The sequence below is a fragment of the Epinephelus fuscoguttatus genome, linkage group LG6, assembly GCF_011397635.1.
Source record: "Epinephelus fuscoguttatus linkage group LG6, E.fuscoguttatus.final_Chr_v1".
NCBI lineage: Eukaryota > Metazoa > Chordata > Actinopteri > Perciformes > Serranidae > Epinephelus > Epinephelus fuscoguttatus.
This window is the reverse complement of record NC_064757.1, coordinates 25,689,969-25,716,479: the sequence shown is the minus strand read 5'-3', so window position 1 is coordinate 25,716,479 and position 26,511 is coordinate 25,689,969. Positions and strand designations below refer to the sequence as shown.

General features: G+C 41.0%; 1 protein-coding gene across 3 annotated transcripts in view; it reads left to right on the top strand.

The window, feature by feature from the left end:
* ntrk2a (neurotrophic tyrosine kinase, receptor, type 2a) overlaps nt 1–26,511 on the top strand; it is a 133,740-nt gene that overhangs the window by 77,525 nt on the left and 29,704 nt on the right. For all 3 annotated transcript variants that reach the window (XM_049577857.1, XM_049577858.1, XM_049577859.1), the window contains 2 exons: nt 13,274–13,462; nt 23,074–23,204. In XM_049577857.1, the coding sequence (XP_049433814.1) occupies nt 13,274–13,462; nt 23,074–23,204 (320 nt within the window). The remainder of the gene's footprint in view (nt 1–13,273; nt 13,463–23,073; nt 23,205–26,511) is intronic.

Sequence of the window (26,511 nt, the reverse complement as noted above, 5' to 3'; positions counted from 1 at the left end):
ACATTTTGATTCAACCAAATCCCGACTGGTGCATGGGCATATGTGACACCACCCTTTTCCAGCTGGCCCCCGCCTCACATCAAACCAGTGAGGAGAACAAAATACAGAAATATAAATAAGACTGTGTGCTCATGTGGGACCTTATTGCTCAGAGAAAGAAAAGAAAGAAAAACGTTTTCAGGCTTTAAAAACCTAAAATCCAATTTGCATTTTTCTTCTTTCCCTGTGTTTTTTTTTTTTTGTTTGTTTGCTCTGTTTATCTTCCCATCTGTCAGGCAGCCACTCAGCAAATCTGCAGCTCTTTACGCTCTTCTTTACTCTCCTCTCCTTTCAGCTGTCTCCTCTCCTCTGTCTGTCTATCTCTCTTGCGTCCCTCCATCCCCCGTCCTCCTGGATCAATAGATTACTTCCTGTGTTCAGCGGGGTGACAGCACAGTTTAGAGACCACGGAGTTCAGGTTACCTGTCATCTGTGAGTGTGTGTTTGAGTGTGTGTGTTTGTACGTATTGTGATGGGCTTAAGGGGTCACCAAGACCTTTGGGGTCAACGGTCGCAGTAGGCCTGTGTTTGCGCTGAAGACTGAGTGACTGGTCCACTCACTGCCTGGATACAACGTTCATGAAAGATAGAATCAGAGGTTTACATGAAATAATTTCATGCCTTTTCTTTTTCACCTGTAGTCAGTCATTCTTCATTAAGAGGCAACATTTTTATAAGGCAGCCAAAGTTTCTGCATTTGTGCCATGGAAACTGTCAGCACCTCAAAAATAGATCAGTGACTGCTCTAGTACATGATATTCAGTCTGCAGCCTGAGCAAAAATAGCTGCAGTTAGGGAAGTCAACTGTTACCCGCTGATCTGTTAACTGTCAAGAATATTTTTGACTGGTTAGCATGTTGGTCTATAGGTGATTTTGGCACTCTTCAGTTTACTGTACTGTGCACCCCCATTGTCTGGTGGGAGGTATGGCTACCAGAATGTAAAAATAATGGACATAGCTACTGTAATGTCAGCCATTGATGTTGTGGAATACCATTTTGAAGCTTTGAGTTTGGCATTTTGGCTGTGGCCATCTTGTTTTTTTGGAGCCATAAGTGGTCATATTTGGGCGAGAGGCTGACGCTGTGAAGGTGCAAGGGATGGATCTGACTGAGAAACCAGGGACACCATCAGCAGACAGCCTATCACCAAAAGTGGTCTGCCCCTCAACCCCACACAGTTGTCATCGACATAGAAATTATCTATAGAGGCCAAAAGTGGGTTTTTTGTACCAGGCTGAAAACATGGTTATTTCTGATGTAAAGTTGGGCATCTTAACGTGGGTGTCTAGGGGATTGACTGGCTTCTGGTGCCAAAGAACTTTTTTTGTTTTGTTTTTGGCACTTCCGTGTTGGCTTCATTTTTCAGCCCTGGAGCTTACCACTTGGAACTAGCCAGTGGCGCCTCTCATTATGCAATTACTGCTGGTAACGCCATTGTGACCCAACAGTATTGCTGTAGAGGAATGTGCCCACCCTCTGGTCTCCTCCCAGCTTGACCTGAGTCCCAGCCTGAGTAGACTGCTCCATTTTAAGTCAAAAAGTCCCTTTAGCATTGTTGACCGGGCCAATGTTATCATTGTTTTGTCAGCACCATTAGCAGTGTCAGCCTGGCTTGTGGTGCTGACATACATTAGTCAACAGTGCTGAAGGGGACTTATGGCACAAAATGAAGCCACTTACTCAATTCACCAAGGGACAGAAAAACATGTTTTCACATCCTGTTACTAGCGGTAATAGCGAATGAGCAGCACCACAAGCAAGCTTCGCCCAACCTGGCTGGAGGGCAGTGCATAGCGGCCAGGGCTAACTTTAGCTCACCAGCGGAGACTGGACAGTGGGCAGTGGGAACTATGCTTCTGCATATTAATGCAGCAAGCCAGCTGTTTGTTAGCAAGGCTACCAGAAAACAATATGAAAGGCAAGGCATCACAAAACATTTAAATTTCACCACGTCTAAACTGATAGTGCTTTGAAATGTGGTTTTAAAGCTGAGTCAGTGAAGCACTGGACTAAAAGGAAAGGCTTCTTGTATTTTATGTCATTTTGCGCTTTATTCTTAAAAAGTAACTGGTTAGTTAGCGGTTATGGGTGTTGGGCTATCAAAAGCAAAATTAACCAAACCTGACATCCCTATTTGCAGTAAATGTACCAAATGGCTCCAACTACAGAGACCAAACAAGAGTTGAATGCTTGCCTGTTCAGGTTGTTGTGTTACCTGATATCGAGGCTGTCCATCACCACCTCTGAAGTGTATCTGAACCCCACATTTCAACCAATCTTGTGCCCTGACCTCACTGACTACCAATAAAGCTATCTCACGTCAAGAAATCCACTATTATCTGCTAACAACTGCTCCCGCTGTTCCTCTGTGGGCATAAGACAACCAAGCTGTTTTAACAGACTGAGTGACAGGCCCTGATGTCCTTAAATCCCATAATAGCCTCTCTACATCCATCGCCCTGGGCAACGTGCAGCGGTAAATGGCTTCAGTTTGTCTGAGGTGTACCCAGAGAGCCTAAAAGAGATCAATACAGTCACTCACAGTCATCGTTTTAACTCAGCTCCGGTGCAAGCTCCTGCCATAAAACTCCTGCTCCACTCCAGATCCCCAAACCCTCGGGCTCCCACAGCAACAACGGTGTCACAGCAGCAACTTAAAGAGCTAAAGGATGGACTGTCCACGTGGACGCATTCATAACTTAATCTGTAGCTTTGCTGCCAACTATTTTTCCTTCAGAGCTGCATTGTGGCTGAATTACAGCTGATTTAAATCCCAGCACCCATTTCTCTTCTATAAGTCACAAACACTAGCAACAAGATGGGTGACCAAAAATTTCAACACCTGTTTTTCACACTACAGCACATTTTCTATTATCCCCATGACATTTAAAGTGGAGGGATTTTCCTACTTTCTTGACAAGGCTGTATAACTACTGTATGCCGACAAAACACATCTGCTCAGTTTCACCAAGCGTCTAATTTCCAGCACTCAACATAAACCTCTAATGAAGCAGGCTGGGTGGACTAGAGGTCATTAATGTAACAGTGTCACTATTCATAAGCTGTACTCTGATTGGATGGCAGCATGCCCATCCTCCCTTGACAGAAACAGCTGTTCGGTCCTTTGTTTTCTTCGGTACACAAACCTGATCATGAATTAGACCCACTTTAGTGGCAGTCCTTAAATGGCACTTTCAGATAGTGCTATGTGATAAGTAGTTTAATCCTATCATGACACTTAAAGGAGAAATTCCAGTTTGATGCATGTATGTGTAATAATACTGGTCCCCAAGATGTTGCCTATTCAGTCCATTGAGAACTACTCACTTTTCTTGGCTTGACGAAAGTTTCAAACATAAAACCGCCATGGATCAAAAGCTGATAACACAAAGAGTCATAATTAAACTTGTCTGCAGTTCCAGGTGTCCTGTCAATAGTTTTACAGATGTCTGTTTTATAGAGGTGGTCTATTGGGAAAATATTAGTTTGCCTGTTGGGCCGCAGGTGATATTTTTGCTGCAATACCCGCAAGTGGCCACTGGGTCGAATTGGAAGAAACATTGAGTGGCATTCCTGGAGGTCAGTTTGATGCATAGACTGTATAATAAAGATGCAGGACATGACAGCTTCCCACAAGTGAAGCCAAAGCCCCTAAATCACCCCCTGGCAGCTGGCTGTAGAATAGGTCATAAAGTTTTATGGGACATGGGTCAAAATAAAAGATCAAAGCACATGTAAAATAAGTTTTCCCAGAGATGGTTTCTGTCATTTGGGGTAGTTTCTATCACACTGGTGTATTTTCAAGTGTTGATTTTTCTGATGAGTTTGGTTTTAATTGGTTATTCTTTGCTATAAAAAGAGGCTTTGAGGCAATAATGGACCGGGGGCCTAATGGCACTGCTTGCAATTGGTTGGATGGGTGTATGGGCAGGAACTCAATGACGCAATAATTGCTACAGCACAGACTCTGGCTCCAAATGACATCACCAGCGCAAGATGGCAGTGGCTGTATTTTGGCTTCATTTTTGTAGAGTGGGAGTAAGTGGAGATGTGTTGTCCATCTTTATATGCAGTCTATAGTTTAATGAAACTTGTATCTTATTTGGACATCATTCGTATCTGTAATTAGGGGTGTTCCATATCATCTTGTTCATGAAAATACCGGCATATTTTTAATATCACGTAAAAAAAATTCATAAGTAATAAACTGGATATTTTATGAATAACCTCCAACTTCTCAGACTCTTTTAGTGAGTTACCGCTCAGAGGGAACTCATTCAGCAGCTCCTCCGGCAGCATCACAGCGTCTCTCCCTCTCCTCTCTCGCCGTGCGCATACGGGAGTCAGCGTTGTCAAGTAATTTTGTTACAAACCATTGGTGATGTGAATCTACCAGATGCTCAACGCTCGACAAAAAACTACATATATATGACTGCGTGATCGTTACAGTAGCATAACAGCCTGTCACAGGTTACAGCGTGATGATTAGAGGAGAAATGGCAGAGCATAAAGGAATCTGAATCTCTCTCTTTTACTGTTGTTGTTTACAAACTAAAGAAATGAGAGATAATTTTTGTTTGGTTTTTACTTAAAATTTGAAGGAAATCTGTAAGGTTGACACAGAAAATGATATCAGTTCTTTTGTTGCAATTCCATGTTCTTTAATTGATTAAAAAAAACCATCTTTTTACGGATTTGCCAGACTTTAAATTCACCACATTTATTCCACTGCACTAACACCTAACGATGACAACACAGTGCCTTTACCTGGTATTTAAAAGACAAACAGACAAAAACACGATATGGCATAATTGCCATCTCTAGTGCTCATCCCTCTGCCTCTCAACTCCCAGTCATGACCTGAACTTTGAGAGTAAGCCAGTGTATTTTATTGACTGTTATCCCTCGCCGCACTAGACTGCGAAGAGCTCCAGTCTCCACCAGTTTAAACATCAGTTCCATGTCTATTAACAGCATTGGGTCGTGACCTGACCCCACTTATACCTTCACCTCTCCTGTCTATCTCTCTCTTCCTCCCTCCACCTCCCAGCTCTATATCTTTTCATTCCCCTTTTACTAAGTCACTCTCAGTGGACCCTCTGCCACCTTTCCTTCTCACACACACACACACACACACACACACACACACACACACACACACACACACACGCAGGCTCCTGTTGCCCCTCGGCTTAACAGTATTTATAACGATCTGACCCTGGGACCTCTCTGCGTTAATGATCCTCGGCCCCGCCCAACACAAACACACACACGTACTGACAGACAATAACCTGAGCTCTTATGTGCAGCATGTTTTCCTTCTTCCCTTTGTTACGTTCAGATAAAGACAGAGTGGTAAACACTGCAGGTAATTAGACAACTCAAACAACCCAAAACTGACAGCTTCATTCCTTTAATGCAGTTTCTCCAGTGAAAGAAATTTGGAGATCATGTCCTCTTTGAACAGCCCGTTATTTATGAATGTCAGCTGTGACAGTGCAAATTAGCTGCCTCCCATTTATAATACTGATAGAGTCTTAATTTGAGGAGAAACGAAAACCTTCCTTCATTTAAGAAAACGAAAAAAGGGCTACTCCTACAGTATTTACGACTAGCAGCAGCCGTCAGCTAGTATAGTGCAGCACAATAATTCATCTATCTGCTGCGTCCTTGGAGATTTGAATGAAATCAACTGCACCAAAAGACAATTATCTGTACATCTGGTGATTTATGCGTTTTTAGAGCAGCTGAAGATTTAATTTGCCTCTGTGGGTTGCTGAAAAAAATCATCTTTGTTTTAGGCTTGGAATATAATTCAGATACGTAGAAAAAGATTTAGAAAATGAAGAAAAACTGCATTACCCCTGCACTGTTTTTACATTTAATACTACAGTATTTTTGCATTTTTTGTGGATGTATTTCTGTGTATAGATTTGTGGTGGCGCGATATTTCAACTTGTTGGCAAACTGACGTCACACTGTTACCCATGGTAACAATAAGCATGGCAGAAAGCAAATTATTACAGACGCCATAGTGGTTCCAAAAAGAGGAGCAGCTTCAGTAGTGTGGAATAAACTGACGTCCTGAATGTTTTATAATCAGCTCCGCACTTCTCAGACTCTTGTAGTGACTTACTGCTCAGAGGGAGCTCATTCAACGGCTCCTCTGGCAGCAGCACAGCGTCTCTCCCCCTCCTCTGTGCGCACACAGGAGTCGGTGTCATCAAGTGATTTTGTCTTAAAACCTTTAGTAATGTAAACCTGCTTGCGGCTTGCCAAAAAAAAAACTACATATATGTGAATGTGCGATAGCTGTGGTATCATAACAGCCTGTCACAGATTACAGAGTGATGGTTAGAGGAGAAATGGCAGAGCATTAAGGTCCAGGTGGGAAAAAAAAACAACTCAGTCATTTGGGATTTTGCTAAAAGAAGGAAATCACCTGTTGATTTATCTATACAGATCCCAGGGGACATTTTTGTATTTGGGAGCTGTTTAAATGTACAATTTGTGGTAGATTTGATTTAGTTGTACTATCAATATTGTATACAGAATCTGAATCTCACTCTGAGTTACTGTTGTTGTTCACAAACTAAAGAAATGAGAGATCATTTCTGTTTAGTTTTAACTGAATATTTGAAGGCACACTGTAAAACTACATCACTTATTGTGTTACCATTTTATTTTTCTAAATTAATAATAAAATAATTATTAGTAATATTGCCAAGAATATAGTTGCAAAAATACCCTGAAATATTGTGACACTATTTTAGGGCCATATCGCCCATCTCTAGCTACAACAACAACAACAACAACAAAAAACACTTTAAGGAAGGATTTACAAGGTTTACATAGGGCAGCAATGACCTGTACTGTGTCACAAAACGGGGCATAGATGTATATTGTCATGTCTGAAAATTGAAAAATAAACAAACAAAAAAAAACATTTGGTCCAAAGCAAACAGTATCTTTTTTCTTCTTTTAATTCCCCTACAACGTGTTTGGTATTCATCTTTCGCTCCCTCCTCATCACTTCTTAGGGCCCATTCATTCAAAGAGACACATTAGCATACAAGTCTGATCCTGGACACAGAAAGATGCTGCTGAAGACATTACAGCCTGACACATAAACACAACCACACACACTTAGAGCACATATGAGTGTGCACATCCTTGCGCACAAAAAAACAAACTATTGTGCTCTCGCTCTCATTCTTTTTCTCTCTCAAGGCCTTTTCAATCCTCACGAGTCACCAACACACACACATACCAGCTGGTTTGGACTCGCACACACACACTCATCCTCACACACACAAACAAACTCTCTCAGTTTCTCCCTCTCAATCAAGCCCTGTCAGCAGCACTAGAGCCTGATATGAGGCCAGGGACGGAGGAAATGAACGATGTCAACCAGTGTTATAATTCAGCAGAACCAACCACATGAGAGGGAATACATCTACTGTATTTTGTGCTCATGGGAAATCAATCTCAACTCATAATACAATGTTTGCAGGCTTATGCTCGTGTCTTGAAGAGCTTTGGAGAAGGGCTGCGTGCGTGTGTGCGTGTGTGCGTGTGTGTGTGATTCTGAGTGAGTACTGTTTCTCTGTCTATGAGGAGGCCCGTGCTCTAACTTGTCTCTAGTGTTATTTCTCTTCACCTGACACGCAGTGAGGTGCAGATGAAAGACCAGGCCTAGATGGAAGCATCCAATTACGCTCTTTAAGAGATCTTCATACATACACACACCCACCCACACACACGTCTCTCGTTCACACCCTTAAATCAGTGAAGAATGCATGAATGAGTTCGGAGCATAAAGCAGACGATCACTCACGAGCTTGTATTACAGTACTTGTAGGGCAATGCACTGAGAAGCATTCATTAGCTAACCCCTCCATGCACCTGAGTGATTAAGATCATTTACAAGCGTAACCAGTTATCATTAACATATTCTGTGTGTTCGCACTGGAAGCTCGTTCACCTGTGATTTTATCATCTGCTGAGAGGGAAGACGGTAAAATGTAATTTGATGACAGACCTACAAAAATACAGCAGCAGTGGAAAAAGTCGCAGGAGTCATCACCCTGCATCCATTTAAACGCCGGTCCACTCAGACTGTGGAAATGTCAATGCTTTGGGAAGTTTTTCTCACCTTTGTAACCTTGTGAGCTTGTTTGCTATCAGGACAGAAGCACACTCTCATACATGTACACACTCACAAGGTTGGCTGTATAATTTGTATGATGACATAATGTGTCTGCGTCTTCCAAAATTGTCTCCGTCCCTGTTGAAAGAGTCTGTTTTAAGATGTGAAAACACCGTTTTTTAAAGTTTGTTTAGATTTAGACAAAAATCATGGTGCTTAGGCCCTGTCTACATATTTATGGATATTTCTGAAAATGGATTTCCCCTCTCCAATCAGTCTTCCTTTAGAAAGTATCTCCATCCACACTAGAACGCAAAAATTAATCCAAACATTTCCCAGGCAATTAGACAGCAATAAAGACTACATCAACAATTCATCAAATACTATTGAAGAATATACAAAACCGTAGTTTCTTTACCGCAGATATGGACCAAATAACATCGGGCACAGTAGATGCCTCCGTTTGTCCATGGAGTAGTGGAGCAATACTAGGTTAACATGTAAAGTAATCATAAGACTTAACAGTGCTAAAAAAATGTGAACAAACAGATAGTCCACCATTGTTGTTGTTATTTCTGGCACATACTCATTACCCAAATCAACAATGGGCATGTGCAAAATGAGGAGATGATATCAGCATTTCCCAAGCACTCCATTTTATATGTCCACATGGATACTAAAGCCCTGTTTCCACCAAGCAGTACAGTTTCCACTGTGAAAAGTTGTGGATGGTACCAATTGAACCATTCTGTACCGTCCCCATTTTTGGTCCCCCCTCTGTTGGGGTACCTAGCACACAGATCTGGTACTAAAAGATGCAGCTGTTAACACTGCAGTCTGTTGATTGGTCAATAGCAGACGGTCACTCTGCTCAGGGCTGAGTTGTGGCTGGTTTTGAGGCTCATGTAACCACTGTTCATACTGTGGAGAGTTTTATCAGTAGACTTTAATTATAAAATGAAAGAATGTTTTGCTGCCTCTTGCAGCAGCTGTAGACTAAGAAAAATAACTTAATTCACTGGGCCAACCACGGGCAACTTTTAAGGTGGAACGTTTTACTTGTTATGTTACTCAATGCACGAGTTGATGACATGAATCCATCAACACACCTTAAATTTCACTGTGAAAACTCTGACCATTCCATTAGTTTTTATATGACACACACTTTTGGTAACGAGTCTAGGCACCATGTCTGTGGGATTACTTTTGGTTCCAAAGGTACCATACTGAAAGTTTGCTGTGGAAACGGGGCTTAAGTAATTGAAGTTTTGAAAAAATATGCACCTCAGTGGGCATCTTCAAGAACTCCATTTACATGTGGACAAGAGGCCAAAATGTTTATAAAAATAAAGGTTTTCAAAAATATCTGTCTGCGTGTAGACAAGAGCTTAGTTAAGGTTAGGGAGCTTCGTTGTCACGGTTACAGTGAAAGGTCTAACAATGAGAATAATAACATTATGGAATGCTCATGCTTAAAAAAAAAAACAATGCTGACTTGTAGAAATGGTAAAAAAAAAATCATCCAACCCAACCTCCCAATTACACATTTTAACAGAAGGAACAATTACAGCCACCAGTAATGCTTTTAATATACATACAGGCATGTGTTTTAAGACACTTTTAAAAAATGCAAACCTATCTTTAAAGCTGAAAGAAGCCCACACAGTTATGTTTATAAAGTGTTTTGTAGCTTACTTTGTGTGTGTGTATCCATAAGTGGGAAAGAGTGAGCGTTGCTGTGTGCCAGTACGCACTTGCAACTGTACTGTAGCTGCTATTTAGTGCTGCTATTGTTTGCCTTGGCACTCAACCTAAAGACATAGAAAATTAGCAGCGATGTCATGAAGGTGTAGGACTGCACTGTCTTAATTAGAAACTAATAACACCTCTGTTCTGTTGCCAAAACAAACCATTTTTCTGTGAAAGGGTTGGGCTCCATGTCTGACTCATGCCATCCCACCTCTCTTCTGTTTCCAGAGCCATGCCTCATGTTGTTACTGCATTTTTGCCTTCAAAAATGTCTGTCGTATGAAACATGAATTTTAATACCCAGTGTCTTATAACTTGGACTAAAAGAGTGAGTTTTGATAGAGAAAGGCTTATTCTCCGGAGATGTTTTCACCAGATAATAGCAGTGAACCGACTGAGAACACTGGATCTGGATTTCCTACTTCTTGGATTTTACTCCACCAGGTTCCTCGATTACTGGCATTCGTCTTTTTGAGGGCATACATTAATTCCCCGGGTTACCCTCCAGCTTTGTAGAGCTACTCTTTCATCGCTCTCTTTCTTTGACTTCATCATTAAATGCTGCAGAGCCTGACCTAAAAAAATAACCCAGCACTCAAACATGAAAACAACCACTGTTGACAAAGTACCTAGTGCTATTCTACAGGCTTGGCCCTCTAATGGGACTCTTATGAGCTTAGTCACTCATTTTCCCAGCAAAGAAGTTCGCAAATTTGTTCTCATCCAAACAAAATGACCTGAGTCAGCAATATGAGAGCAGCTGCCTCCTCATCAATATATCCTACAAACAGTTACATAGTGTAACTTTGTTAGATGGCAGTGTCTGTCCTCCTCTGACTTCTCACAGAGCTGTTACACATGAAGATGTGTGAGTGTTGGCCGGTGCAGTGAGGCTGATGTGGTCAGCCCAAGGATATACTTCCCTCCAACCCCTCCATAGCGAGAAGGTTACGTGGGGTGAACGCCTTTCTGAAACACAATAAGTGGGTGATCGGACTGAAAACAGCCTCGACTTAAGAAATGTACGAGGCTGCGTGTCCGATACTGGTGAGAAAGGAAATAAGATCCACTTGGTTCAGTTCAGATGGAGTGACAGATCCATGGGTTTGATGGATTGTAAGTATTAAAAAAAACTGCACTGTAATATTATGAGGACAGAGGACTGCTCTGGAACGTTATCATGGCGACAACTAGTTTATCTTTTGTCAGAACGGTCACCGGGATAACAGCTGAAACACAACGCAACAAAATCATCTACTAGGAATGTGCATTGGCCTGTACAGTGGCTTACTAAATGTTTCAAAACTGAGCCAGGATCAACTTTTTGCTGGACAACCCTGTTTTCTCTCTCTTTTTTTCTTTGCACTCTGTGTTGGCATCCTTTAAAATTGTCGGTTTTGGCGAGTAACAGAAATTCACCCCAGCGCTGACATCAGAAAGCAGTGGGGGGAGGGTGTCACAGACACTGCTCAACCATCACACAAGCACTGAGCATTTGGTCTGAGCATACTGATCCCTTAACTCTTTGGAGCCCTATGTGATAGTAACAAACTGTAACTCTACTTCTATGATCATATAGAGCATTGTAATGAGTAATTTCACAAGTCACTGAAAACTTTGGTGATCAGTGTTGCTAAAAACATATGAACACAAATGTCAAATGTTAATTAGTGACCCGAAACCAACCCATAAACCCACAAACCAGAGCTGAAAGTTCCTGCTAATGACCATCACTAGTAACGTGCTTGCTTTTGGCTCTATAAGTCATTTCCAGTCGGCTTAAATGTCACAACATAAGACATTTTTTCTGCTAATAAAGTACAAACGTAGGCAGGCAGCAAGTACTCACCAATCTCAAGTGTTTACATCTAAAAGTAGCCAAAGATCTCGAGCGCACAGCTGACATCTGATGTGGTTTGTTTGCACGAGAGCACAGCTGAACGGTACAGTGGTTTGTTCAGAATCCAGACAACTCTATTAATCCCACCAGGGGCAATTTGTTTGAACAGCTTGCCTTGCACACATGCTATAACATTAAATACAGTAACACGTAGACACAAAAATAGATGAGTAATAAATAAAAAAAAAAAAAAACAGAAATAAAAAATATGCCAAGGAGTTCTGAAGGAATCTTTAAATACTAAAAAGTTTAGTCAAGTCCCATTGTATCACTCCTGTGATCTTAGAGCAGATTTTAACAATGCTATTTAGACTGTTTCTGCCTAAACAGCATTGTTAAAATCTGCTCTAAGTTTACATGACACTACAGAAACACATTTTTGATGGACTTTGTGTGGACTGAAAGACACTTGCTTACCGGATATTATGACTGCAGAGGTTTATACCACCCATTGGCCCACTTGCCCACAATATTTTATAACAAGCTTACTCAAACCGCCCCACCCATAGGTCAGCCTGCAGGCCCCACTGGCTGTGGGTCAACCCACACATCACTAGTCACTGTCCATTTTCTAGCTTACACACCGGTGTTGTACTCAAGACCACCTCAACCAAGACCAAGTCATGACCAAGACCTGACCCAGTACGAGTTTCACACTGCAAGACAATAACCTGTGGAGCAAACAAACCATAGGCACTCCTCCAACTGATGTTAAAGATCCACATTCCCATAAAAACACCCACAGAAACAATTTAAGTTTGCTCGTCATTCACCTCTTTTGTTGCCATATTATGTACATATGTGTGTCTGTGTGAGTGTAGCATGGGAAATGTCTTGATGAAATAATCAAAAAGTATTGCAGAGGTGAATTTTATGTGTGGAAATGTTCCTTTGTGTGCTATGAGCAAACAAATACAAACAAACAATATGGAGTTGAAATCAACCCATCTATATTCAACACTTCTTTTTTGCACAGGTAATTTAGTGATATCCCGGCGGTTGTGGCCTTAACTGGTCTTGAAATAAAGTCCAGAGTCCTCTCTGTCAGAGACAGAGACAAGACCAAGAAAAAAGGCAGTTGATTCCAAGACAAGGCCGAGACCTTCAACAAGCAGTCTGGAGACCATGACTGATTTTGAGTACTTAAACACTGTTATACACTCAAACAAATGTTATAATGTATGACTGACTTTCTCTCTCCTTCTCTTAGATGTTATTGTGATCAATAATAAGAGCTTAACCTCCCACGTTATGATCTCATCTCCTCAATCTCTGCTAATAACAGCTTAACAACTTAATTAATTCCCTTATGTCCTTATGCTATTAACATGGCTGCCATGTGTACTGACATGTTGCTCTGTCTCACATGCAGGACCTCATCATGAAGATGAGATAAACAAACTGATCTCCCTCTCTGTCTCTCTGCTCACTCAGGACCATCCTCCGTCATCAGTAACGATGATGACTCCGCCTCTCCTCTTCACCACGTCTCCAACGGCAGCAACACTCCATCTTCCTCAGAGATGGGCCCTGACGCAGTGATCATCGGCATGACCAAGATCCCAGTGATAGAAAACCCTCAGTACTTCAGGAGCACAAACAGCCTGCTCAAAACTGACACGTGTGAGTAAATAAAAGATAAAAATCATCTTTAATGTGCAGCCAAATTAACCACGGTCAAATATGTTTATCAATCCATTATGAGCTGTATACTCCAAAGTAGTCAAACTAACTGTCTTTGTGTGATGCACTGAGGTTACCATGGCAACATCGTTGCTGCTGTCATGGCAATGACCTTGGAGCTGCTGATGATAAGCTGTCAATTCTGAGGGAGAAGTGGGAAATAGAAAGTCTATTTATATGCAAGTGTGTGTCTGTGTGTGTGTGTCTATGTGCTCGGGCATACGTTAGGCACAAATCCATTCATAAATTCAAGATGTCCATGTATGACTCATACACATACATTACCAGAGCTGAAGGTTGAAAGAGTCTGTGGAAGACTACAGGTAGTTGTTGTTTCTTTTCTTCTCTTTTCTTTGCGCACAACATGCGCACACCACAAATTCAACAAAGCAAAAGACAAAAGGGCACAGAAAGTGGAAAGGTGAAAGAGACGACCAGAAATAGGAGAAAAGCGAAACATGAGGAGAACAGAAGGAGACAGAGCGCGAGCAACAGTCAAACAGACAGACAGAGAGCACACAAGGATATTGACCTGGTCCATCAACATGACATTAGGATTATTGGCAAGCAATAAAAGCCTCTCCAGGCACTGGCCTTGTGTTGCAGTAAATTATGGAACCACATGTATGTGTGTGTGTGTGTGTGTGTGTGTGTGTGTGTGTGTGTGTGTGTGTGTGGGTGGATGTGTGCTCTTCTTTTGAGGGCATGGTTGAAGGGGACATAATAATGGGGGAGTTCGGGGGTTGACAGTGGTGCGGTCTAACTAAAAGATAGACTGGGATTTACAGCCTAAAGACAATGATGAAAGCTCGGAGGATCAATGAAAGTCAATAACGAACTGCTGCATATGTGTATGTGTCTGAGTGTGAGTTTTTAATATATGACAGCCATTACAACTATTACTCTGTACGCTTCTTTGACTCTGAGACAGGCGGCATAAATACTGAGAGTATCTGACCGATTATTTGGCACTCAGCCTCCTCCGACCCAAGCAATAGCCTTTGATGGAGACAGTTTGGCAAAGTGGCACTGGGTTGCACGCCAGGAACTGCACTCCTTTTAAAACAGTGGCCTTAACCAGCTTGCGGCCTGTAATATTGAATACACGTTTCTACTTAAAGATGGCACCGGCCTCTTCCTGGCAGCAATAAAGCAGCAATTACTCTGCAGAGATGATAGATCCGAGTTAAATTACGGGAACTATTAGCTGTGTTGCAAAGCCTCTGTTGTGCAGCTTACTTGAACACCTCATTAACAATAATAACATCCAAGGAGCAGGCATCATCATAGAGCGTGTCATATGCATCAGCAAAGACTTATGGTGAAACACCTATGGACTTGCATAGGCTATAAATACTGTGTTTATGTTTCTATAACTACAAGCATACAGTACATGCACACAGGCTGTTAGTGTGCATGTCAAGCAGCTGAAGCAAGGCGGTAATAAGGATTTTAGAAATACTAAAGTCATTAATACAATTCCAAAACAGTCTCTCATTTTATTTTATTTATTTATTTTTTTTAATAATTTGGATTTTAAATGTTTCCTTTATTGAAGATTTTTTTAAATGGAGCAGCTCTCAGGACAGTTTTTGGGGAATCTGATTAGAGGTTTTTATTTTGTTAGCCTTGAAGGAATAGTTGGACATATGCTTAGCTATTTCCTTTGTTGCTGAGAGTTAAATGAGAAGATTGACACCACATTTAGGGATGTGTGGCCTTTGTCAACCCCCCACCTCTCTTCAGTTTGTCTCTCATCTCTCCACAGAGGTCTTGTTTGTATACAAGAGCAGGGTGCTGAGCCCCGCCCGCAGGGAAACACCTCATGCACAGTCCATAAATGAAAGCAAAATGCAATATGAGACTGTTTATTTATGTTAATTACCAAAGTTATGAGCACTGGTGCATCGTGTTTCACCGCAGCGACAGATAGTGATGCAGAACCGATGACAACCACATTCACCATACCACTGCAACACAACAACAGCCCCACAAGCAAAAGGCCAATAACAGTAAGATATTAATGTAGCCTAATCCATGGAAAAGAAGCACAGGCGACTATAATAAACACTCAATGGAGTACAGTTAATTCATTTAACTCAAGCAAGGCTGCACTGAAGCAACCCACACTAGAGAATAGTCTCTTAAAAGGACCGAGAGATTCCCTTAAGACGTTAACGTGGCCAAAAAGATTACAGTGACGGTTTAGTTTTTTAAAATAGTGATGGGAATCACCAGAGGTCCCACAATACGATATTATCACAATACTTCAGTCATGATACAATATGATTTCAATATTGAAAATATGCAATTTGTATACATACATATATATATATATATATATATATAAAATTTCCGTAATTAAAAAAATCAATTCTTGGCATCTGTGTATCGATACGTTACTGCCATATAAAAATATCACGATACTATGCTTTATGGATTTTCCCCCACCCCATATTTTTTATATATATTTTTTTTATATTTTGTAAAAAAAAAAAAAAAAACAAATAAATTAACATTAAGTAACAGCTTGGATGCGGGGATTCTTTTTCTTAATGCATACAAAGCTATTTCATTGTCAAGCATCAGGCGTCATAGGCATGGCATACATTAGCCTGATTTTAATAATATAAATGTACGTGAAGTGTACACTGTGCAGCTGTATTATCCAGGAAAATGGATTTTTGCATACAGACTGGAAACAGGAGAAAACAGCTGACCCTACCAGTACCCCTAAAACTGAAAAATGAATGCTAAAACCAAAGTATAGGATGACATGCTCTAGTTTAACTGGAGTTATGTGCCAGACTATTTCTTGGCCAAGCAGTTTACTTCTTTTGTGCTGAGCTAACTGTGCTGATATGACAGTAATATCAACGCTTTCATCTAACTATACCATGAAAGCTAATATGAAAAGTGTCCCTTACAGGAGAAGATACAAGCATACTGAGCCTCAACAAAAGCAAAATTAGTTTTTCATTGTTGAAATGAACTCTGAATGCCAAATTTTAAATAGAAGTGTTTAAACTCAGAGAGAGAATACAGAGGATTTGACCTCAGCTTTTCAGTAGTAACTACAGCCCTGAACTACAGGAGGGATTTTTCTTTTTTTCATCTCTGGTATGTTACACCGTCCTCTTGGCTTTGTGTACAGTATCTCTCAATTTTTCCACCGTTTCCATCCCAGCAGATCTTTTGGGGTTTGTATTTTTTTGTATCCAGGGAATGAGGATTAACATTGTTCTGGAAAAAGTTATTCACACGTCAACACACGCATACAGTACTTGAAAACACCCATACACACACACGCGCGCGCACACACACGCCAAGCTTATGAAAATTTAGGTCACAATTAGCTACACCTCCTGATAGGAGGGCATACAGTTGGGAGCGGTGGAATGAGGTGCACTGGAAAAGAAAGGGAGAAATCAGAGTCATGACATTAACTGCGTGCGCAATCAGATAGAGAAAATGTTCCTGTTAGTCCTGCTTTCAAAGCATCTGTCATACATGTTTGCATCTTTGACCTATCGCATTGCTCGGTTCAAACTATCAAACACAAAATTTCCATGCTTTTTTATGCCAGCATCCAGGTTCATGGAAAGATTCTGGGCAGATGAAAGAAGGAGGAAGGAAAGAAGAGGCAGATGGAAAATGGGGAATAACTATGTCCCGAGACATTAATTTCTTTGGTTATTTATAAGATGCTGATTAAGGGGGGTAGGTGTGTGAGGTGGCTCTGTAGGGAGGTGCGGAGAAGAGTGAGGAAAAGGACGGATGGAAGAACATGGGAAAGGAGATGGTTGATGGGGAATATCTCTCCTCTTGATGGTAATGTTGTAAGCGCCGTCACAAACAAGCGACGGGAGCAGAGTGATGGAGCTGCAGAAAGGGGGGAAGTACGTGTGCCTGCCTGGATGTTAGCATTTAGAGGATGTTGATTAAAAAGTGATAGGTTTAGCAGATGACGGGAACAGCAACAGTGAGGAATAAATGCTGGAGCAGCGGGATGCTGAAAAAAGGAAAGTGCGAGTAAGATAATGAGGCTGGATGGAGGGATATTAAATGAGGGAGAATGAGCGAATACGATAAGCATGGAAAACGGGTACTAATTAAGAAAAACATCAGAGAGCAAGAGTGTAAAGTTTGGTAAATGGGGAATAATATTTCTGTAGATCTTAATTAAGGCTACTGATTGAGGAGAAGACGGGTGATGTGTTGCAGCACACAAAGAGATACAGTTTAATAATGAAAGCAGCGTGGAAGGAGGAGTGTAAAATTGGCAAAGGCAGACAGCTGGAAAGCAGAATTCATGAGCGATATGGGGCCATAAAAAATAAAATAACTTCATTTTGAAAGTTCTTGATTGCTATGCACAGCAATTATGGAAAATTCTTGAATACATGAATGCAGAATTAGCAGCAATGGCACATTATAAATCTAACAATAAAGACAAATTGTAAAAAACAACAGGAGAGGCAGGGAGGACAACACCAAATCTTCCTGCCAAAGAAAGCAAAAGCAGTCGTGGAAACATTGGTCTGCACACATCAATTTATTTGCTATTTGAGGGTGTTAATTAAGGAGAAGTGGTGCGAGGCGTTTTCATGGGTGAACGCTCATTACACAACCACAGTAGGAAATGGTGTGGTGAGGTAATTAGCTGGTTAAATAGTGGGTAGTTGGCTTGTGGGGATGTGGGTTTATTGTGTGCTGCTGCTGCTGCACAGGGAATTGTGGGTGCACTGAGATCTGTGACCTGCTACTGTTGTTTTTGAACTGCAGACAATTATGTCATGATGAATAGACAATACACAGTGTATTTAACATGCTGTGTGTTTATGTGAAAACACTGAACTTAAGTCACAGTAATACCTTCACACACTGAACCGTCTCCTTTAAACACAATGTTTATACAGTATGGTACTAATTTGCACATACTTCATCTGCAAAGTGTGAGGTGACAACACATTTAATTTGTAATTTAATTTGTTTTAAACATGTTTCTACAGTAGCCCAGAAGGGACAAACCAAACACTGACTCTAGATAGGGCTGTCATAGGGCATTCCTGTTTTCACGTGGGTAGTAAACAGCCCTTCTGTGACAAGCAGCATCAGAAAAACACTTGTTTTTTTTACGTGAAATTATTTTATTGAGTGTTTTTACTGCTTTAAATCACTGAGTCTGTTTGTTTCGGAGGGGAAGAGACTGCCCTAAAAACGTCCTGAACGGACCGGTTGCACAAAACACCTTAAGATTTCTCCTTAAGTATGACATGTAAGGCTTAATTTCTCCTTAGCTGAGGGACTTGCACAGTTGCACAGAATCCTTTAAAAGGGTTCCTTAGTTAGGAAAAATGTTAACTCACTTACAGCATTGAAAGAGATTTCACAGCGGTAAAAGTTTCCATAGGGATATTTTGTTTGCTTCAATTTGCACTTGTGATGCCTGTTATCGTCTCACAAAGTTGGCTTATAGTTAGATAGTGAAAAAATGGCAGAAGAAGAAAAGGAAACCATAGCCTATTGGTTAGAGGAGGAAAAGATTATACTTCTGGAGGAATACAATCATAATTTGATCCTCAAATACCAGGAAATATAAAACGATTGTAGGAAGAAACTGCAATGAAAACGAACTCAGTCAAATCTAAAGTGTAAAATCAAAAGCGTATCCACTGGGTCGCAGAAATCTCTTCTTAGTGTGTTAGTTTTTCTCATTTATCCCCATAAACTCAGTCATGTAGCAGTTTTGATAAGAGTCAGAGGTACCTTAAATGTTTGGTTGTTGTGGGAATTTTTTTTTTTTTTTTTTTTTTTTTTACCTTGCTTCGGTTGCTAAGGTCTTTTGTGCAACGTTCTTGGTATTCTTTAAGTATAAGTCCAAGACAAGGAGAACACCATAAATACTTAATTGAACATTTCAAGGACACCCTATGTTTCTGTTTATTTAGAAAGAAACAGTACACATTAATTAACATGATCACTTCAGTCATGTAAATGTGCCAGATTTAGCCATACAGGCTCATTTTCATCTGCAGTCCCCGGCAGGTTGATAAAAACAAGACATGATAATAACATTCAAAAGCACATTAGATCAGACAAAAGCAGACTGATGGCATGTGCATAAGCACAGAGCAAACAGATTACCACAGACAAAAGCCCATAGCAAGGCACATAGGTAAAAACAAGACATAAGCACTATTAATAAAACAATGACATAACCATATAACCAAAAACAATAAGAACATACTATACAAAATTACAACAGGGGGCACATAGCCACAAACAAACACACAAAAGCACAATTAGCAAAACAGTGACATCACCATAAAACCAAAGCACATGAAGGAAAACATACTATACAAAAGCGTATAAGCCCTTACGTACAGTAAGAAAACGATCTGAACCACTAATTCAGATCATGACAACATGACCACATTAACTCGGACTTAATCTTAATTTAAGGTGTTTGATACAACCAGCCCCTGGATGTTAAGATATCAGAGAATAAAGGTGAGCACAGGTTTGAGAGTTGCTGGTCTAGAGCATAGACTGTATAAAAGAGAGGCCTGTGTGCCATGTGTCAAATACTGTTGGACAAACACTCATTTGTAACATGAAACCAAAAATATTTTTTTCCAGAGAGGGCACTTTTTCAGCCTGTGCACACGTGATGATCACTTAGCTACACAACAGCCTCTGTCTGTGTAAAGTCACCAGAATCAACTAAAAAAGAGGCAACACTCAGACAATGAAACAGAAAGGACAATAATTAAAAAGAGCTATGGGCTTTAACATGACACTTCTTATAGAATTATGAGCAGAATAACACCAGCACAGCAGACAATAAGAGATGTATACACATATAGGCTAAGCTCCACAGCTGCTGCTGCTGCTGCAGCCATAAACACATATTACAGCCACAAAAAAGAGCTGCAGGTTTTACACAGTTAACACAGTGGTATTTTGCCCAGTGACGTTTTCCTGTCAAGCGCGTGTTGTTGTGCTCACCTGTCTGACCGCCAGCCTCGTGCAGGTGAAGTCCTCTGCTCCTTCATCCCGATGCAAACGTCCACTCCACCAGTTGACTCAGCCTCTCTGCCCCAGTGTAACCAGTCCACCTTGCCTCTCTGTCCCGCTTCCATTAATGTCCCAAACAGCAGAAAGTCCTCACACACCTCACTGAAGGTAAAAGCTCCTCAACAAACTGCTGAAGAATCCACAATGAACGTGTTAGCATGTTAGCCTGTTAGCATGATAGCCAGAGCTGCCGTGCACCTGCTGATGAGCAACACCTGGGTGCGTTTGATTTGACTTTCCCTGTTCGCCGGGTGACGCAATAATTAATTAAAGTAGCCTACATGCACACTTTTTTTTTCTAATGTCACCCTAATTTCTTGGTTGGTAGCCTTCTCCAGTCCTCCTGGCCTGTCTTTGAGTGATCTTTTGAACACTGACACCGCAACAGTGTCCAGTGCACCCCCCCCAAACTTTGACACTGTTACATTCACACCTGTCCCCCGCAAAACAACGGTAGGAAGGAACCAAATAATGCTGTTAGGCAGAGGAGACATTAAATAGCAAAGCAAATTTTACTCATATAAATTAATAAATAAATAATAGTTGAAATGCCATAAATGATAATGAACTAATTAGGCCTATGGTAGGCTATGTAATGATAAAACTCCATTCTGCAAGTCCAAAATATTAATGTGAAATACCTCCTGCTAAAATTTACTGCACATATCTTATCATAATATACTGTAGCAGCATAAATGACTAAACTTAAGTAATTACAGTAACCCCAAAACGTAAATGTGTATAACTAAGGCTACACTAACCTTAACACATAATGATTTAGAGCAGAGTGTCACCCTTTGGGGCCCTGCCCTCCTGTGGCGGAGACACCCCAGCAGCTTCTTATTGCGTGTGTGTATGTGTGTTGCGAAGAACAATACTTGAGATAACAAATATTTAAGTAAAAATAAAACTTTCACTGTTTGTCTTGTGATGCAAAGTCCAACTAAAGCTTGGCACTCAAGCACTTAGCAGGGTTTGATTGTCAGGGTAACACATTAAAAAAGTCAGTTGTGACTTCATGACTGTTTAGCCACCATACCTCTCTTACACGCACAGCACAAGGGAGAAGTTTCAGTTGGTTACAGTCTGCAATCTCACTGCTAAATCCAACTAAATTCTACACACTAGAATCTAGTGTGTAGAATTTTGTTGTTTTACACTTGTGTTGTGTGGTTGAAGGTCTAGTGACTAGACCTTCATCCACAAGCATACACACTCCCATCTTCACAGTGAAAGCCCTGCTGTTACACAGTCACATCCACCAGGACTGCCTCTGTGTGAGCATGTATGCAGAACTTGCTTCACTTAAAAAGATGCAACCACAGACCATAATTCATTTTCCCCCCAAAACCTATTCTGCAAAACAAATTAGCATTACATAGGCATAATTTATAGGAGGCAGGGTTTACATGTATGTTTGCAAAGCAGACATGCAAACATGCATACATTGCATGGTGGATGTGTTCCTCTCTCCCTCTCTCTGTCTGTCTGTACAATATTGGGTTATGGTGGACCTCAGTAGCTCACAGTGTAAATCGATTCAGCTTCTGAGAGTCTAGCTGGGCTTTAATGTGATATTCTGAGTGGACAGCTTTTCTTCAAATGCGCCTCTTAATCACATCACAGATAAATCTCAGCTCTTGGTGTCCTCCGTCTCTCTCTCTCTCCCTCTGTGTGTGTGTGTGTGTGTGTGTGTGTGTGTGTGTTCAAGGAGTACCCAAGTGCATGTATTATAGGATAACATGTGTTCCCTTGCATGCAGACGATTGCACATCTGGCCCGCAGTCAAGAAGACGGGGCTTAGTCAGGTTATAGTAAGGGCACCACGCTGTTAACCGTTCTGTAGAATAAAATCTTGTATCATCACTGTGGTAAGATGCCAAATTTTCCACAAAAAAAAAAATCAGCTGGCATGGAGTCACAAGTTACTTAGCAACAGAGAGCAGGTTTGTGGACTCTGATCCAACTGTGGGTGAGCAGAAGGCAGGGAGAGATTATGCACATGAAACACAGTGACAGACACATTTTTTTTTAAACATTTACATTACACTGAAAAGTGGATCAAAGTAGTGTATGGCAAAACAGAGAAACATTTTTTAAAAACATAAAATCTCCATACATCTAACATCTTTCCACTGTAGAAAAACAGACTTCTGTGATAGAGTAAGCACAGCCTGCTGCTCAAAAGGAAGCTAAATCTACAATACAACATATTTTACTTGTGTGATAGTTTTGTCTTGCTGTGGTAATGACACAGACAGGCTAATAAACCTCACATGAATTGAGCTAATTAATTAAAATGATGCACAATGTTATCAGAGTTTAACAACTGCCGTTTATTTAACAAAATGTGTCACAACAACAGGCATCTTGTTTTTGCAGCCACTAACGTGTACAGCATTTCTAAACCAAGATGGCCACATTATGTGTGAAGCTCTTCTCATCTCTTTTGTCTTTCCTCTCCTCAACAGTCGTCCAGCACATCAAGAGACACAACATCGTGCTGAAGAGAGAGCTGGGAGAAGGAGCCTTTGGAAAAGTCTTCCTGGCTGAGTGTTACAACCTCTCACCTGACCAGGAGAAGATACTGGTGGCTGTCAAGGTAATCCCAGAGCTTAATGGTCTTATTTTTATTTATTTATTATTGCAAACTCCAGAGAAATTCAAATAGATTTTCTACTGTTCAAATATTAAAGTCCTAGTGACACAGTACATTAAAGTTACAGGTCTACATATTTCATAGAGCAGCAGTGAGTTGAATCCAGACATGACACAGGCATTTTATACTGTAGCTATTTAGAAGATGTTTGTTACAGTATGTCAAGAAAAAGAGTCCCAGACCTCCTGCATTTGCTCTAATAGTCATTTAATTGCCTTATTGTTCTTAAAGGGCTCCTATTATTCATTCATTTTCCATAACCACTTATCCTGCTGATTGTCGCAGGGGGCCCTCCCAGTTAACACCAGGCGAAAGACAGGTCGCCAGACTATTACAGGGCTGACACACAGAGACAGACAACCATTCACACTCACATTCACACCTAAGGGCAATTTGGAGTCACCAGTTAACCTAGTCTGCATGTTGTTGGATTGTGGGAAGTCCAAAGACCCAGAGAAAGACCCTGACAAAACCCACGCTGACATGAGGAGAACATGAGGTAAACTTATGTAAAAAATGATCCCTGTGAGCAAAAACTTCAGGCTTCAAATTGGTCTGAATACTCCGTCCTACTTTCAAGACAAGCTGACGTCAGCTCATAACTGTGTGTGATCAACTTTTTATTGATATTTTGCTCGAGCAATAGCAAATTATAGCACAACGCACACAGCAAACAAACTACAAAAGGAAACATTCCCATCTCTCCCCCTCCCCATGGGTCTCCTTATTCAGTAATATGTGCAGGATGAAAGGAAACTAAAATTTTAGTTGTGAAGTGAAAATTACAGCACTTCCTTAATCTTATCTGACATCTCTTGCCATGCAGAAATAATACCAGCAACACCACGACAATGGATCCTAATTGACTTTACACTGGCATTGTTTCCGTGGCACGTAATTTCAACCCATTACGTGCTGCCACCACGGAATGCGGTGTTAAGAGGTTGTGGTCATTTCACGTATTTCTGTGAGATCCAGCTCTCACACCATGCAATGATGGCTCCACATTGATGATATCAATATATGTATTATTCCACTGAGTTTTGTGACTGTGTGGAGGTTTCCAGCGTAAAGCTAGCATCTTTTTAGCAGCAGTGATGCCCGTTAAGAGAATGTACCTGTTGATATATGTTAGTTTCAGTGAGGCGGTGTCATTCGCTCCTGCTGTTCCTTGAATTTGACAATTTCAGCTTCAGCCGACAGAGTTTCCAAGATCTCATTGTCTCTCCAGATATTTTTGTTGCCATCTTCATGGAACAGACACTTCTTCACCCGCGGATGTTCTTTTGCTTCTGATTTTGCACAAGCCGCATGATAGAAATGCCATCAACACGCCCACATGCTCGGTGTGAATTCTCCGGAATATTAGCCGCTCTGTTCACACATGGACTTAATTACACAAACTTTGTACCAGGGAGCTGGCAGGGTAAAGTCCATGTAATGTCTGATCCAACTGATTCGTACATTTGCTTTCTCACATACACCTCCTCTAGATAATGTCTAGATAATTTTAGGTTCGCAGTGCATGTGAGAGAGGGGTTGTACACTGCTACATGTGGCTACATGCTTCCATCAGAGAAACACGAGATCTTGGCGGTCGATGTTCATGTCTCCCCAAATTCTGATCTTATTGCTGGAACATGTCCAGTTGTAAACACTTTGGTTTAGCTTTGATTGGTGATTTTTCACAACAAAAAGTAGCAATATTCTCTGTACAATCATTCCCTTAGCTGCAATGATGGTGCAGAGACAGACACAGGAGGGCGGTCTGGACTTTTTTGGGAGGAGAGCTAAAATGGAGACAGGGGGTGAATACAGGTGTTCCAGCACAGACTGTATGAAGACAAGAAAGTGTTTTTTGACTGTTTAAGCATGTTAACAGGTTTCTGGAAACCCAAAATACAAGTATAAACCTCGAAATGAGCATTGTAAGTCCCCATTGATGATACCGTGTACGTAGACAGATTTCATTGATTTTGAAGGACAGATTGTCTCTCTAATAAGAAATGAAACAGCATCCAATCTGCATCACGAAGAAGGTATTTATTAGGAGTCAACTTTCAAAAATGAGATTTTTTGAAAAGCCCTGCTGATGCAGAGTGATTGGTGGCACCAAAGCAAAGCTCATAATGTTATTATTTTAGCTGAAGTTATTGCTTTCTCCATATATTTTGCAGCGAGATCTGACATATATTTGAAATACTGTTTACAGCAGATAACTTATGCCCCTTTAAATGGCTCCATGTTCGCCATCTCCTCGCCTCCATTTCCTCTATTGCTAGAAAATTGCTCCTTCCAAGAGTTTCTCTTTAAGCAGAAGGTGGAATTACACTCAAACCGCTGACTTCCGGGGTCAAATTGAATGGTTTCCCTGGGAGCATCCTGCCATCACCATGTATCTCTCCATCAAGGATGCTTCCTCTGCTGGTCTGCGGTGAAACAGGATCTGATTGGTGGAGATATTCTCATTAACAATACATGACCTGTGAGACCCCCCCCCCCCCCTCGTCCCCACTTCCTCTCCTGTCTTTAACGCCTCACCTCTAACTCTCACCTGCAGTACTTTTTCTTCTCTCCTCTGCAGTCCTTCATCCCGCTGCTTTCCTCTCCCCAAATCCTCCACCTTCTTTTCTCTAAACCGCTTGCCAGCCCGCTGATGTTTGCTGCCAGCTTAGCTTCAGCTCGGTCTGAGCTCTCTGTAAAATATGCACCTGAAAATCCTAGGAAGCACAGTTCTTGGTTGTAGAACAAGATGTGGCGTGTTGCTGTGCTGAATATCAAATCTGTACGGTAAAACTTTATATAATCAGCTCAGTCAACTTACACTAAAAATAAAGTGTTTCTCAAACTGAGATAGGTGTGGCTGCATGTAGATGAATCATTAAGTCATTAGGAGTCACTTCATTGATTTAACTCTCTCAATTCATTGGATTTTTCTTTTCAATTAGCTAATGTACCACCTGCTTATAGCTCTTCCTGCTCTTTTCGTCCTCATCTTTTTGTCAACTGGTATGACTCACCCTTTCTATCCAGTTGTCTTTTCCTCCTCCTCCTCCTCCTCCTCCTCCTCCTTGTTGCTGCATCAACAAAGAGGAGACGTGATGAAAGCTGGTGGAAGTAGATTTCTCAAACAAATGATGACATTACCTTCACTTTTAAAGGGTCAGTTCACTAAAATTATAAAACAAACTAAAAAGGGCTTTGGTAGAGAGTATGGTAGTTCAAATGATAACTGTTCAAAGTGATGTCT